This window comes from Salvelinus fontinalis, unplaced genomic scaffold (genome assembly GCF_029448725.1).
Source record: "Salvelinus fontinalis isolate EN_2023a unplaced genomic scaffold, ASM2944872v1 scaffold_0634, whole genome shotgun sequence".
Lineage (NCBI taxonomy): Eukaryota > Metazoa > Chordata > Actinopteri > Salmoniformes > Salmonidae > Salvelinus > Salvelinus fontinalis.
Genome location: NW_026600843.1, coordinates 51,465 through 67,133, shown reverse-complemented (window position 1 = coordinate 67,133; position 15,669 = coordinate 51,465). Strand labels below are relative to the sequence as shown.

Below are 15,669 nucleotides of genomic sequence, written 5' to 3'. Positions count from 1 at the left end.
GTAATCTTATGCAAGAGATATTCACTGCAGGTATGTTTTTTCTCTATGATAGTCCATTGCATATTTATGGTAAGTCTTCCCTTTTGTACACTGGTACACACCATTTTCTATAGGTAATTGTCATATTAGGCTCTTTTGGACAGGGGTAAATAGGAATTTAGCAGTTTGAGGCTGTTGAGTCTATGATGTAATGATATAAATGATGCACTGTAGACTCGTTGTTATTGTTCAGTGTGCTGCCTGCTATACCTGCTCTCACCAACCTATATTCTGCAGTAGCCTATACTATGCTATGCATGCCCCATGATTCTAATGTTGATATCAAAATATGGTGTTTAAAACCATGTATTAACATAGTGGTCTAAGGTTACATATAAACACCCTGTCACTTTTTGAATATTTAACTAAAAGCCTGTTTGGTGTCTGTTGCAGAGTTGGGGAATTTGGATCAATTCCATCTCTATTCAGATTGTTGTGATGTTGCTGCGTTGGTGGGCGGGTCTTCCCCTGCTCCTCCCCCTCCTGGTGCTGTGTGGGCGTGGTTTGGCCCAGAGTTCCGAGCCCATGTTTCGGTCGGTGACTGAGACAGTCCTACCTCCTGACAACCAGCACAACCCCACCCAGCTGAACTATGGGATGGCCGTTACTGATGTGGACGGAGACGGAGACCTGGAGGTGGTGGTGGCGGGGTGAGAGGGGAGGGGAGGGGAGGGGAGGGGAGGGGGGGTTAGATAAAGAGAGATCCACAGAGTTGGAGAGGGCATTCAAATGCCATCATTGAGTACAGTTTACTGGACCATAGGACTTTACAGGCTATGCATAAATTACCCAATATTCTCAACCTACACCCATTCTTGGGTACAACGTCCCTAACCTGGTCATTCTCCACTGCGCCTACTAATGTTCTCCACAACGCCTACTAATGTTCTAGCTACACCTACTAATGTTCTCCACTGCGCCTACTGATGTTCTCCACTGCGCCTACTAGTGTTCTCCACTACACCTATTAGTGTTCTCCACTGCGCCTATTAGCGTTCTCCACTGCGCCTACTAATGTTCTCTACAACGCCTACTAATGTTCTCCACTACACCTACTAATGTTCTCCACTACACCTACTAATGTTCTAACTACACCTACTAATGTTCTCCACTGCACCTACTAATGTTCTAACTACACCTACTAATGTTCTCCACTACACCTACTAATGTTCTAACTACACCTACTAATGTTCTAACTACACCTACTAATGTTCTAACTACACCTACTAATGTTCTCCACAACGCCTACTAATGTTCTAGCTACACCTACTAATGTTCTCCACTGCGCCTACTGATGTTCTCCACTGCGCCTACTAGTGTTCTCCACTACACCTATTAGTGTTCTCCACTGCGCCTATTAGTGTTCTCCACTGCGCCTACTAATGTTCTCCACTACACCTACTAATGTTCTAACTACACCTACTAATGTTCTCCACTGCACCTACTAATGTTCTAACTACACCTACTAATGTTCTAACTACACCTACTAATGTTCTAACTACACCTACTAATGTTCTCCACTACACCTACTAATGTTCTAACTACACCTACTAATGTTCTAACTACACCTACTAATGTTCTCCACTACACCTACTAATGTTCTCCACTACACCTACTAATGTTCTCCACTGCACCTACTAATGTTCTAACTACACCTACTAATGTTCTAACTACACCTACTAATGTTCTAACTACACCTACTAATGTTCTAACTACACCTACTAATGTTCTAACTACACCTACTAATGTTCTCCACTACACCTACTAATGTTCTCCACTACACCTACTAATGTTCTCCACTGCACCTACTAATGTTCTAACTACACCTACTAATGTTCTCCACTACACCTACTAATGTTCTAACTACACCTACTAATGTTCTCCACTGCACCTACTAATGTTCTCCACTACACCTACTAATGTTCTCCACTACCATTCTCAGGTACAACGGTCCTAACCTGGTCCTGAAGTATGACCGTGGTCAGCAGAGGCTGGTGAACATAGCGGTGGATGACCGCAGCTCTCCATTCTACGCCCTGAGAGACCCCCTGGGGAACGCCATCGGGGTGACTGCCTGCGACGTCGACGGGGACGGGCGGGAGGAGATCTACTTCCTCAATACAAACAACGCTTACTCTGGTAAATAACAATAATAACAGCAGGTAAACACAAACACCATCAACACTAACAACAATGCTTAAACAACAACAACAACAGTTACTCTGGTAGTCAGTAGTAATCTTCTTTTGGAAGGTCGGGCCACATACTCTGACAAGCTCTTTAAGTTCCGTAACGGACGCTTCGAGGACCTGCTGGGTGATGACATCAACGTGCGCCGAGGAGTAGCCAATCGGATGGCAGGACGCTCCGTGGCATGTGTGGACAGAAAAGTATGTAAACCATCAGTCTATCCATCTGATTATCCATCAATCCATCCTCTCACTATTTTCTCTGTCCATCTGTGTGCGTGTCTGTCTGTTGTCTATATGTCTGTACCCCCCGCCCTCTCTAACCCCCCTCTTTCTCTCTACTGTAGGGTACAGGGCGTTATGCTGTGTATGTAGCTAACTATGCCAGTGGAAATGTTGGTCCCCATGCCCTGATAGAGATGGACGAGGCAGCCAGTGACCTGGCCAAGGGCATCATCGCCCTGTCTGACGTTGCAGCACAGGCCGGTGTCAACAAGTACACAGGTACTGGACAAGAGTGAATGGAAGAAATGTGTGTGTGCGCTTACCCATCTCAAACTAATACCTACTATATTATGTATCTGTCTCCTCCCACCAGGTGGGCGTGGTGTAGTGGTTGGACCAATCGTGAGCCAGAGCAGCTCTGACGTGTTCTGTGACAACGAGAACGGACCTAACTTCCTGTTCCGGAACAATGGAGACGGAACCTTCACTGACATTGCTCAACAGGCAGGTGTGTCTAGGGTGGGGTGTGTGTCTAGGGTGGGGTGTGTGTCTAGGGTGGGGTGTGTGTCTAGGGTGGGGTGTGTGTCTAGGGTGGGGTGTGTGGGAGGAAGGAGAGATAATTGGACCATAGCCATGATCTCTGCATAGTAGTTGTGATGACAGTGATGTGGCTCCCCCTGTAGGTGTGGAGGACCGCTACCAGCACGGCCGAGGCGTGGCGCTGGCAGACTTTAACGCTGATGGGAAGACTGACATCGTCTACGGAAACTGGAATGGCCAGCACAGACTGTACCTACAGGACAACAACCAGAGATTCAGGGTGAGAGAGGGGATGGAGGGAGGTTGGAGTGGGGGTTGAAGCAGGATGGAAGAGGGAGGTTAGTGAAACAGATCGAAGGGAAGTGGATGGAATGGGAGGGCGACTGGGGAAGGATGGAAACAAAGACATTAAACCTCTCTGTTCGCTCCCTCCTCAGGACATAGCCAGTGGGCCGTTCTCCTCTCCCTCTCCCGTGCGGACGGTCATTGCTGCTGACTTTGACAATGACCAGGAGCTGGACATCTTCTTCAACAACATCGCCTACAGAGGACACGCCCCCAACAGGCTCTTTAGGTACCTCTGACCCCTGACACCAACTTTGACTTGAACTGTGTGTGTGTGTGTGTGTGTGTGTGTGTGTGTGTGTGTGTGTGTGAGAGATAGAAAGAGTTTCTGATGTGTGTTGTCTGCCTGCTCCTCCAGGGTGGCCAGGAGGGCTGGTGCTGACCCCCAGATAGAGGAGCTAAACGTGGGGGAGGCAGCAGAGCCACAGGGCCGGGGTACAGGTAACCACACCATGCAGACTCATTCTTTTGGTCCCTATACAACAGGGGAGTCAAACTCAATTCCCGGAGGACCGTGTATCAGCTGGTTTTGTTGTTTCTGTGTCTAATTAAGACCTTGACAACCAGGTGAGAGGAGATCCTAACTCGTCAATGACCTTCCTTTAATCAAGAAAACTAGGAGTGAAAATCTGCAGACACTCTGCACTCAAGAAATGGAGTTTGACCCCCCTTTTATACAAGATTAATAAAGTATTCTTAAACTAATGTTTTCTGTTTTTGCTAAGTATTAGTTAAAAACATAAATTACAACACACCTGGTTCAGGTGGTTCCCCTGGTTTACTAGGGCTAAACAGGCCCTGTTTTTGATTGGCCGTTTGATGTGTTCACTCTGTGATTGACAGGTGCCACGGTAACAGACTTTGACGGGGACGGTCAGTTGGACCTGCTGGTGGCTCATGGGGAGAGTGCCTCTCAGCCCATCTCTGTCTTCAAGGTCACTCAGGTCAGTCACTAACATAGAGGTAGATAGACGGCATATCTTTGCGTCTTTGCCATAATGTTTTTATTTATTTTTAATTTAACCTTTATTTAACTAGGGCAAGTCGGTTAAGAACAAATTCTTATTTACAATGACGGCCTACCAAAAGCCAAAAGACCTCCTGCGGGGACGGGGGCTGGGATTTAAAAAAATAAGAGGGTTTTATAAATAAGCATCAACCAATGGGTCGTGCGACGGGTATACAGAGATGAGGAGTATAGAGTGCAGTGATGTGTCCTATAAGGTGCGTTGGTGGCAAATCTGATGGCCGAATGGTAAAAAACATCTAGCCGCTCGAGAGCACCCTTACCTGCTGACCTATAATCTAGCATGGGTAGGATGATCATCTGAATCAGGGTTAGTTTGGCAGCTGGGGTGAAAGAGGAGCGACTATGATAGAGGAAACCAAGTCTAGATTTAACTTTAGCCTGCAGTTTTGATATGTGCTGAGAGAAGGACAGTGTACTGTCTAGCCATACTGTGTAGCCATAATGGCTCCTGTGACAGCATGGGCTTTCTCCATTTTAAAGTAGTCAATTTTCTTATTTTGGGTTAAAAAACAACAACAACCTCTACGCTAATATTGGTGATTGAACAGCAGTGCTGGAGTACTGATCCTGCTACAACGGGTTCTATCCATCCAGATCCCTTTTTCTCTCTATGGTCACGACCTCATTACTGCCCCCTGGTGGAGAGTTACTGCAAGCACATGATATTTCATTTAGATATTTTGATGCAAGACAATGATTACAAATCAATGTGTCTCCTTGTTTCTTATCATATTTATATGTCAGTAAGGAGGAGAGGATGAACAGGGCCCATGATATCACCCAACATATTCCTGACCCATCAGCTTTACCCTCCTTTACCCTGACCTTTGACCCTGACAGGGCTCGTCCAATCACTGGCTGCGTGTAATCCCTCGCACGCGGTTCGGCTCCTTCGCCCGCGGGGCCCGGGTCACGGCCTACACCAATCAGAGCGGGGCTCTCATGCGCATCATCGACAGCGGCTCGGGGTACCTCTGTGAGATGGAGCCTGTCGCCCACTTTGGACTGGGTAACTTCCTGTTTACTTCCCATTTACGGCCTAATCCCAAATGGACCCCTAGACCCTATGCACTTGTAGAGATCTGAGAGGATTTAATAGGGGCAGTCAATATGATAATTGCTCCAATTTTCCCTCTGGCTAGGAGGTGAAAGTTTCGCCATACTGCTTCTACCAATCAAATCCTCTCAGATCTCCACAAGTGCATAGGGCGCAGTGGAGGCTGCTGAGGGGAGGACGGCTCATAATAATGTCTGGAACGGAGCACATGGAATGGCATGTAACACCTTGAAATAATTTGATGTATTTGATACTATTCCGCTCCAGTCATTACCACACGCCCGTTCTCCCCAATTTAAGGTGCCACCAACCTCCTGTGCAGTAGATATCTTGTAGACATTAGCTAGTAGTTCTGGATAGCTTGTGTATTTATCTTACTTTCTTCACATTGGCTCACAGGCAAGGACGAGGTCACTGTGGTGGAGGTCTATTGGCCGGATGGCCGTTCCGTGGCCCGCCCACTGCAGCCTGGTGACATGAACTCTGTGATGGAGATTGGCTACCCTAAAGAGGGGGAGGAGTCTGTGCTGACCCCTGATACCCAGGTACGCACCGCGGACTTACACCATGACATATGAACTATGACCCTTGGGTAAAAGTTTCAGCCAATCCATCACCAGCTGCTACATTCTTACCCTATGACCACAGTAGTGTTTCTGTTTAATTACATTGTGTGGAGATTTCTAACTGTTACATGCTGACCGCACCGCTCACGTTCCAAAATAAATGGACACATACATGTTATTCAATCACTGCATCCACACTGCTCACGCGCGTCAATGAGTGTCTGCGTAGCCAGGCGCTAAAATAGACCTTGATTCTGTTTGTCGCGCTGCAAGTCCTGCCTCTCCCATCTCCTCATTGGTTTTTAGGAGCATATACCCACGTGGGTGATTGAAAGATGAACTGAGTTCCACAGTCCAGTTGGTGGTAATGCATCTTAAAGTTGTTTGCCAAACACCATATAAAGTCCAAAGAAGAAGCCTGATGAGGCGAGATTACTAGAAACAAACTCGATTTAGCCTTTTATCTGTGGATTAATTGTCGGAGTAGAGGACCTTGTGCATTTCAGGTAAAATAACAACCCAATGTTTATATCCCAGGACAAATTAGCTAGCAACAGCAAGCTAGCTAAATAGGGCAAATTAGCTAGCAACAGCAAGCTAGCTAAATAGGGCAAATTAGCTAGCAACGGCAAGCTAGCTGAATAGGGCAAATTAGCTAGCAACAACAAGCTAGCTAAATTGCCATAAATGTTTAATGCTTTTCAACCTGACTCCAAATGAATATAGTTGGTTCAGAGTTCGTTTTGATATTTCAACCTGCGTGTTCTGATCGCGTCTGGTGTGGGTGGACAAAATCAACACGCAGACGCCCGGTGTACTCAGCATGTTGGACTTTCTCCCAAGAGCATCAGATGAAATACAAGTGTAGTTGATGATTCAGTCATTCTGTTAGCATTCAAAATGGTGGAGCTGGAAATGTCTTTGAACTGACATTCTGGTCTTTTTCAGTGTGGGGAAGGATTCTCTGTCAAGAATGGCCGCTGTGCAGGTATGTAGATCTGTCTTGTCTGGCAGAGAATAGATGGAATATAACAACATTTACAATATAGTAAAACATACAGATTAATACATTAAGTTCCGCTCTCTCTCTCATTCTCTCTCCTCTCTGGCCCTCTCTATCTCTGCAGGTATATGAGGGCAGTGAATGAGATACCTTGAAGCAACATAAAAAAATATGCCTTGTCATCAAGATAATGTATACCGTCGAAGACCAATGACACTCCATATTGTTAGTCATTTGAACCAGTAGATTATCTCTGTTTTGCTTCCATCTTTCATAAGTGTCATCTTCTCTGTGAGTGTTACCTTTTTATTGTTCTACTTTTCATTGTCAAACTGTTCCCTTTTGCTATTTTATTTGTTGTTACCTTTTTATTGTTCTACTTTTCTTTGTCAAACTGTTCCCTTTTGTTATTTTATTTGTTTTAGAATAATTAACCATCCCTAATAAATCAATAAAACAACATTGATGGAATACAACAATCTTTTCAAAGCACAAGATCTTATCCGTAATCAATTATTCCCATACCTTTTCCATCCCTCCATCTGACCCTTCTCCCTCACACTGCCCCCAACCCCTCTATTCACCCTCCCCTTGTCTCACTACCCCCCCCCCCTCCCCCCTTCTCCCTCACCAACCACCCTGGCCTTCCCCTGCCCCGTGCCAGACAGCAAATAGTGAATCAGACTCTCTTTCAAGAAAATATTTAGTTGATGAAAATATTTTATCAACCAAATGTTTGTTGGGGATGAAATCCTTAACACCCCCCTCCTTAACCCTCCCCCCAGACAACAATGAGTGTAAGCAACAGAGTGGGCCCCCAGTGTGCCCTAAGAGCCGTCCAGTCTGCATCAACACCTACGGCCACTATAACTGTGGCCCCAGGAAGACATGTGCCAGGGGCCACAAGCCCACTAAGGACGGGAAGGCATGTGTGGGTGAGTAGAGATGGCAGGAGGGATGGAGGGGACTGATGATATGCCTGGTGCTCTCCTACTTCTCTCCCTCGTTCCCTGTCCTTTTACCTGCAAACACTACCCACTCATTACTACCCTCAGACTAACCCTAGACAGTACCCACTCGTTACTACCCTCAGACTAACCCTAGACACTACCCACTCGTTACTACCCTCAGACTAACCCTAGACACTACCCACTCGTTACTACCCTCAGACTAACACTAGACACTACCCACTCATTACTACCCTCAGACTAACCCTAGACACTACCCACTCATTACTACCCTCAGACTAACCCTAGACACTACCCACTCATTACTACCCTCAGACTAACCCGAAGTACGCAGTCTGACCTGCTTTCTTTCTCCTCCCCTCCTCTTTCTCCATCTCTCTGCAGCTGTAGCTCCGTTCTTCCAGGGGGTCCGCTCTTCCTCATCCCCCGGGCCAGGGCCCCTCCTCTCTGGCCTCTCCCTCGTACTTCTACTGGCCTTCTCCATGGTCTGAATGGAGATATGAGGCTAAGGGCCTCTCAGTCACATGCCTCCATGGGGATTGCTTGACTGAGTCCCAAATTGTAGCCTGGTCAATCCCTATATAGTGCACTACTTTTGACCACAGCCCTCCCATGGACTCCAATGATGCTCCAGGAGTGTCAAGGTCCTACCGGATGAACTTTGACATGTATGCTGCTAGAAGGAGTGACCCTTGACACCTCCACACTGGACAACTATGCACTTCCCTTTTGGGGGGGGGGGGGGGGTGGGTCGGCATGCTCAGTTGGACCAAATAATAAGACGTTTGGCAATCATTATCTGTGATGGTCTGGAGAATCAGAAAGTGAATGGGACGTTTAGGCATGTTGTCTGTAACAGTTTGAGAACTGTGTGATACTGAATGTAATCTTAGAAACCCAAATCTAAAATCTCACATAATTGCATCAGATGCTTGATTAGGTTCTGGGGAGAGAGAAGATACTTACGAGACTAGAGAAGTCAATTCAACGTCTATTCCACTGAGATGACATGGATTTCAAAACCAGTGGTGCCCAGTGGGTATTTTCCTTGACAGTGAAAAAGAATGACATTCATGTTAAAATGGAGCGATGGAAGAGCAGCAGTTATTTATTAAAGTTCTTCTGATCATGAGTATCAAACAACAACAAGCATTATGAAGGTTCCAGTTCTCTACTTTTGCATAAACATGTCCCAGATTTAAAATAAAAAGGCAGACACTTCACATCAGGAAATAATTACATTGTGGCAGTTTATGGTTCTTTGGAGGAGGGTTTGTGGCAGTTTATGGTTCTTTGGAGGAGGGTTTGTGTAGCAAAAAAGGAAGGAAGTGTTTGTGCACGTGCAGGAAGAATTGTTCATTACTTTATTTTACAGAGTCCTGGTGCAGGCTTTTGTTCCAGACCAGCACTAAAACACCAGGACTGAAGAACACTGTTACAGGATGCTACATCGTCTAGACAGGTAGCTGTGTATTTGCATAATCATGATCTAGGAGAGCTGGTGCTTCAAGACAAGAGGTTAGCTGGGTTGTGGAGTGTTTGATACCAAGCTGCATTATGACACTGACCAGTGGATGGTACCAGAGCCATTTATAGAGGCTAGAATATATGTCTCTGGATGGAACGAGCTACATTCATCTGTTTGCTACTTTCAGCCCATCCATGTGGTTCACATCTCCGCTGAGCTGTGTAGTGCTACATGGCTCCCTATTCCCTATATAGTGCACTACTAGGGCCCAGGTCAGAATCAGTGCACTATATAGGGAATAGGGTGCCATTTGGGCCGTACCCTAGATCTCCTACAGTACATGTCTGGGTCGTGGGCCTATTCACAAGACACCAAACGGCAGAAAACAAACTGGATCAGTAGAGGGACTACCTGAAACTTGCCCAATAAGAACTGTTTTCCCTGGTTAAAACGTTTCACTACGATGTGCACGAATGAATACAGGCAGGCAGGTAGGTGTGTAGTAGTCCATCACGGTTCCATGTCAACTGACAGCCTATTCCCTATCTTGTACACTACTATCCTCCATACAGTGCACTACTTTTAACCAAAGCCCCAAACTAGTGCACTATAGGAGTCCCAAATGGCTCCCTATTCCCAATATAGTGTCTTTTTATTAAATTTTACCAGGGCCCGATAAAGCTGCCATTTGGGACGTAACCAAAATGCAATTATAAATCATCAGTATTCCCAACGTTGATAGATTCGGCTTGATCTGCTCCGGTCCATGTGGTTCAGTTGCGATCGAGTGTTCGGTCGGTTAGCTCAAGTTTGTTACGGTCAGGGCCGTTGTGGTTGCGGTAGGTGAGGCATACCCAGTCCAAAAAGCACTGCTGTCGGGGTGGTTCTCTAAGGGACCAGGGTTGTAGAGCTCCAGAGATCAGGGGGGTAGAGGTGCCGTGGACCCAGTCACCAAACACCGCGGTTGTGTGTAGCGTTCCAGGGACCGGTGGGGGGGGGGGGGGTGAGGAGGTGACAAGTACCCGGTCACCGAGCACTGCTGCCGGACGTAGAGCTGGAACCTGAGCAGGAGCCACTGGAGCCTCGGTCCTCATAGATCGAGATCTCTATCTGGACAAGATGGGGTTAAAGGAAGGAACACACCCCGATAGGGAGGGTCTATAGGGAGGGGCTGGGTCTATAGTAAGGGGCTGGGTCTATAGGGAGGGTCTGGGTCTATAAGGAAAGGTCTATAAGGAGGGTCTGGGTCGAGAAAGGAGGGTCTGGGTCTATAGGGAAGGGCTGGGTCTATAAGGAGGGTCTGGGTCTATCCAATACACACACACTGTACAAGATCCTTATTCTTGGGAGCCCACGTGTTGACTCTTCATCTCTCTCGCTCCACCTCTTTCTCCCTCTCTTTAAATCTCCATACATGTGTACTGTTGACTCTTCATCTCTCGCTTTCTCCCTCTCTTTAAATCTCCATACATGTGTACTGTTGACTCTTCATCTCTCTCGCTCCATCTCTTTCTCCCTCTTTAAATCTCCATACATGTGTACTGTTGACTCTCTCTCTGTCTATATTGTTTTTCTTCATCTCTCTACCTTTTTCTTCATCTGTCTTTGTTTTTCTTCATCTGTCTCTCTCTCACACACACAGAGCAGCAGTAGTAGCTGTAAGGATACGACCCTCATGCCCCTCTCGATGGGGTCAGTGATGAGTAGACCTCGGGGGGCGTAGATCTTCTCATTCTGCTCCTGGATGTATCTGCCTATCTTCTTCAACACCTAGGGGAGATTGAGAAAGAGGGGGGAGGAAAGGGGGAGAGCGAGAGAGAACAGAAAGAGGCGGAGAGAAAGAAATAACAAAAGAGGGGGACAGTATGACAGAAAGTAAGGAACATACACTACTGTTCAAAAGTTTGGGGTCACTTAGAAATGTCCTTGTTTTTGAAAGAAAAGCTCTTTTTTTTGTCCATTAAAATAACAGCAAATTGATCAGAAATACAGTGTAGACATTGTTAATGTTGTAAATGACTATTGTAGCTGGAAACGGCTGATTTTTAATGGAATCTATCTACAGAGGCGTACAGAGGCCCATTATCAGTAACCATCACTCCTGTGTTCCAATGGCATGTTGTGTTAGCTAATCCAAGTTTATCATTTTAAAAGGCTAATTGATCATTAGAAAACCCTTTTGCAATTATGTTAGCACAGCTGAAAATGGTTCTGATTAAAGAAGCAATAAAACTGGCCTTCTTTAGACTAGTTGAGTATCTGGAGCATCAGCATTTGTGGGTTCAATTACAGGCTCAAAATGGGCAGAAACAAAGGACTTTCTTCTGAAACTTGTCAGTCTATTCTTGTTCTGAGAAATGAAGGCTATTCCATGCGAGAAATTGCCAAGAAACTGAAGATCTCGTACAACACTGTGTACTACTCCCTTCACTGAACAGCGCAAACTGGCTCTAACCAGAATAGAAAGAGTGGGAGGCCCCGGTGCACAACTGTGCAAGAGGACAGTACAGTCGTGGCCAAAAGTTTTGAGAATGGCACAAATATTAATTTTCACAAAGTCTGCTGCCTCAGTTTGTATGATGGCAATTTGCATATACTCCAGAATGTTATGAAGAGTGATCAGATGAATTGTAATTAATTGCAAAGTCCCTCTTTGCCATGCAAATGAACTGAATCCCCCCCCAAAAACATTTCCACTGCATTTCAGCCCTGCCACAAAAGGACCAGTTGACATCATGTCAGTGATTATCTCGTTAACACAGCTGTGAGTGTTGACGAGGACAAGGCTGGAGATCACTCTGTCATGCTGATTGAGTTCGAATAACAGACTGGAAGCTTCAAAAGGAGGGTGGTGCTTGGAATCATTGTTCTTCCTCTGTCAACCATGGTTACCTGCAAGGAAACACGTGCTGTCATCATTGCTTTGCACAAAAAAGGCTTCACAGGCAAGGATATTGCTGCCAGTAAGATTGCACCTAAATCAATCATTTATCGGATCATCAAGAACTTCAAGGAGAGCGGTTCAATTGTTGTGAAGAAGGCTTCAGGGCGCCCAAGAAAGTCCAGCAAGCGCCAGGACCGTCTCCTAAAGTTGATTCAGCTGCGGGATCGGGGCACCCCCAGTACAGAGCTTGCACAGGAATTGCAGCAGGCAGGTGTGAGTGCATCTGCACGCACAGTGAGGCAAAGACTTTTGGAGGATGGCCTGGTGTCAAGAAGGGCAGCAAAGAAGCCACTTCTCTCCAGGAAAAACATCAGGGACAGACTGATATTCTGCAAAGGGTACAGGGATTGAACTGCTGAGGACTGAGGTAAAGTCATTTTCTCTGATGAATCCCCTGTCCGATTGTTTGGGGCATCCGGAAAAAAGCTTGTCCGGAAAAGACAAGTTCTTTTGCCCATTTTAATCTTTTCTTTTTATTGGCCAATCTGAGATATGGCTTTTTCTTTGCAAATCTGCCTAGAAGGCCAGATGTCACCTCTTCACTGTTGACGTTGAGACTGGTGTTTTGGGCCTCAGGTTCTACTATGTGGTTCTACTGTGGTTGTAATGTGTTTCTATTGTGTGGTGTTCTACTCTGGTGTTCTACTGTGGTGTTCTAGTGTGGTGTTCTACTGTGGTGTTCTAGTGTGGTGGTTCTACTATGTGGTTCTACTGTGGTCGTAATGTTTCTACTATGTGGTTCTACTGTGGTGGTTCTACTGTGGTTGTTTCTATTGTGTGGTGTTCAAGTGGTTGTTCTAGTGTGGTGGTTCTACTGTGTGGTTCTACTGTGTGGTTCTACTGTGTTCTTACTGAAGTTCTACTGTGTTTATATTGTGGTGGTTTAGCCCGGTCTCACCTTCTCATAGCGCGTCTCCATACAGAGGAAGATGAGGTAGGCTGTAGCGCAGGCCAGACATCCCTCCAGGTAGGACTGGCCTCCCATCTTCTCTGCCTCCGCATAGTAGATATTCAACCTCTTCACTGTGTCCTCAAACAACGGCCGCTCAATCTGACAGAGAGACACTCAGTTAGCTGTCTTTTCAGCCATTAGTGTGTGTGTGTGTTAGACTACCCACCCTGCTCTCCAGCTCAGAAGGGAACTTGGTCTGGAATCGGCAGGTGGTCCCTTCACTGTAGTCTCTCTGCAGGAACACCTTGTTGGCCAGAGATGCACTGTGCCTCAACTCTTGGAGGTTATGGAACTACAGGACACAAACACACATGCGAGTGCGTGCGCACACACACCCACCCACCCATATTTGGGGGGAGAGAGAGGAGAGAGAGAAAGGAGTGTGAGGAAGAGAGGGGGAGCGAGAGAGAGAGATTGTGGATAGAATTCTAATATGGATTAACCTTCTGGTTCTGAGGAAGCAGTGTGTATGACTCACCATGAGAATAAAACTAAACTGCTCATTCGCTCTCTCTCACACACACATACTCTCTGTTCAAGAGGTAATGTATACAAACAGTGGCTGATGTAGTCTTTAGAGGTATACGATGATAGAGGAGAGGTGTTCAATCAAAGTCTGTCTGGCGGTCCGTTGGATCACGGCCCAGACACAGACACAGTATCTCTCCTCTCTCTCTAACTGGTCTTCTCTCTCTGTAGCTCTCGTTTTCTCCTCTCCCCTCTCTCTTCTCTCCCTTCCCCTCTCTCTCTCTCCTTTCTTCTCTCCCTACCCCTCTCTCTATCTCCTTTCTTCTCTCCCTTCCCCTCCTCTCTCTGTATCTCTTTGTCTCCCTCTCTCTCTCTCTCCTGACCATGCACACTGCTACAGCAGCCGGATCATGGAAACGAGCCAAGAGAAGAAGGCCCAACATCACAGAACAGCTCACAACAAATCAATCTCTGTAAGAACAGGGTTAGAAGGCTCAATAGGCCAACGATGGCACCAAATGGTCGTTTCCCCCCCATAAAGAAGCTCGATGTCCATAGTTGTGGACTTATGTGTGGGGGAGGTGTGTGGGCCAGTCTAGTTTCTTGCTTTGGGAAACTATTTTAGGCTATTATGGTTCGTCAAGCTTGTTTCCTCAATGTGTCGCTGAATGAAAGGCAGTTGGACCGAATAACGGAAATGAAAAGATCCGTGTAAACGCGGAGATTTTCTCTCCTTGACCTCAATGGGTTGCTGTCCACGGTGCTGATATCTCTTTAGTAGGTTTCAGCACTGGCACGGGCCAGTCTGCCTATACCGGATTAACGGCGGAACACTAGAGACAAAAAAATAAGAGCTCTGCTTTCACCAAAACAGCTTAACGGCACGAGGATTGCTTGTTTATCCCTGTTCTCGTGCACAAGTTGTAGCATAGGCTACACAGCCTGCCTTGGAAACGCTGTTTGTGCTACAAAGAGAATTCCTCTAACGAACCTCTATTCAGGCACGTAGCCTTCCTACGCCTTTAATATGGCAATATAATGATATAGGGTTTATATGATATTCACATACCATGTCGGTCAGGGTGACCGAAGAAATGCTAAAATTGACAAGGCTTCCATTTCTAATCAAAGCAGACGATTTATTTGCCAAAATGAACCTGCCTCCCTGACCCGTTTGAGCAAATGTTATATTCGAAATTAACTTTTTATACGTAAATAAACAACTGTTGTGCTGATTTCTATCGTTGCTGGGTAACAGAGATTGAAATTATTGTATGCTACACAAACCTTTCTATCACAGGGCTAACCTTGCTGTTACTGACAAAGCCATTCAAACGGTTCAGAATATAGGTTACAACCCTCTCCACAAGGCTACCTGCTCATATGAAAGACAATATAACCATATGCCCATAGAGGTAAAGGGAAAGACATAAGGCTAACGAAGAGGATAGATTATTCTATTCATTCTCACCTCTGTCGCCATGTTTCCATCTGACGGCGTAAGGCTACTAGGACGAGTCCCGGAGCTCAAAGCGCTTTACTGGGACACGGGTACGGGTTGGAGGGCGGGAGGAAGAGACGGAGGGGGAGGATGTGAGGGGGGGGGGGGGGGGGCAGAGAGCGGCGGGGGTTGGGAGGACCTCACACGAGGGGGTAGGGCGCGGGGCGTGGTCTATATATCAACAGTCGTGGCCAAAAGATTTGAAAATGACACAAATATTAATTTCCACAAAGTTTGCTGCTTCAGTGTCTTTAGATATTTTTATCAGATGTTACTTTCATAAGTGTAAAAGGCTTTTATTGACAATTACATGAAGTTGATGCAAAGAGTCAATATTTGCAGTGTTGACCCTTTTTCAAGACCTCTGCAATCCG

General features: G+C 46.2%; 2 protein-coding genes across 5 annotated transcripts; one reads left to right on the top strand and one right to left on the bottom strand.

The window, feature by feature from the left end:
* Window positions 1-477: 477 nt before the first annotated feature.
* LOC129846877 (cartilage acidic protein 1-like) lies at window positions 478-8,707 on the top strand. Of its 3 annotated transcripts, XM_055914673.1 has the most exons (14): window positions 478-689; window positions 1,982-2,178; window positions 2,293-2,429; window positions 2,576-2,732; window positions 2,827-2,961; window positions 3,137-3,273; window positions 3,431-3,567; window positions 3,697-3,779; window positions 4,182-4,282; window positions 5,209-5,377; window positions 5,825-5,970; window positions 6,940-6,979; window positions 7,780-7,929; window positions 8,347-8,707. In XM_055914673.1, the coding sequence occupies exons 1-14, from the start codon at window positions 478-480 to the stop codon at window positions 8,451-8,453; spliced, it is 1,908 nt and encodes a 635-aa protein (XP_055770648.1). In that variant the 3' UTR covers window positions 8,454-8,707. The 3 variants fall into 3 exon arrangements, with proteins under 3 accessions (XP_055770648.1, XP_055770649.1, XP_055770651.1); XM_055914674.1 differs by lacking the exons at window positions 7,780-7,929; window positions 8,347-8,707 and adding an exon at window positions 7,119-7,456; XM_055914676.1 differs by lacking the exons at window positions 6,940-6,979; window positions 7,780-7,929; window positions 8,347-8,707 and adding an exon at window positions 7,119-7,456.
* On the bottom strand, window positions 5,964-15,382 carry LOC129846879 (golgin subfamily A member 7B-like). Of its 2 annotated transcripts, XR_008758297.1 has the most exons (7): window positions 15,266-15,382; window positions 13,493-13,618; window positions 13,273-13,425; window positions 11,099-11,200; window positions 10,285-10,540; window positions 8,929-9,009; window positions 5,964-6,998 (listed from the first exon to the last, which is right to left on the bottom strand). XR_008758297.1 is itself a non-coding variant. In XM_055914681.1 (5 exons), exons 1-5 carry the CDS (start codon window positions 15,275-15,277, stop codon window positions 10,457-10,459), a joined length of 477 nt encoding a protein of 158 aa, XP_055770656.1. In that variant the 5' UTR covers window positions 15,278-15,382; the 3' UTR covers window positions 9,039-10,456. The 2 variants fall into 2 exon arrangements, 1 of the variants encoding a protein (XP_055770656.1); XM_055914681.1 differs by lacking the exons at window positions 5,964-6,998; window positions 8,929-9,009 and having other exon boundaries at window positions 9,039-10,540.
* Between the last annotated feature and the right edge of the window lie 287 nt (window positions 15,383-15,669).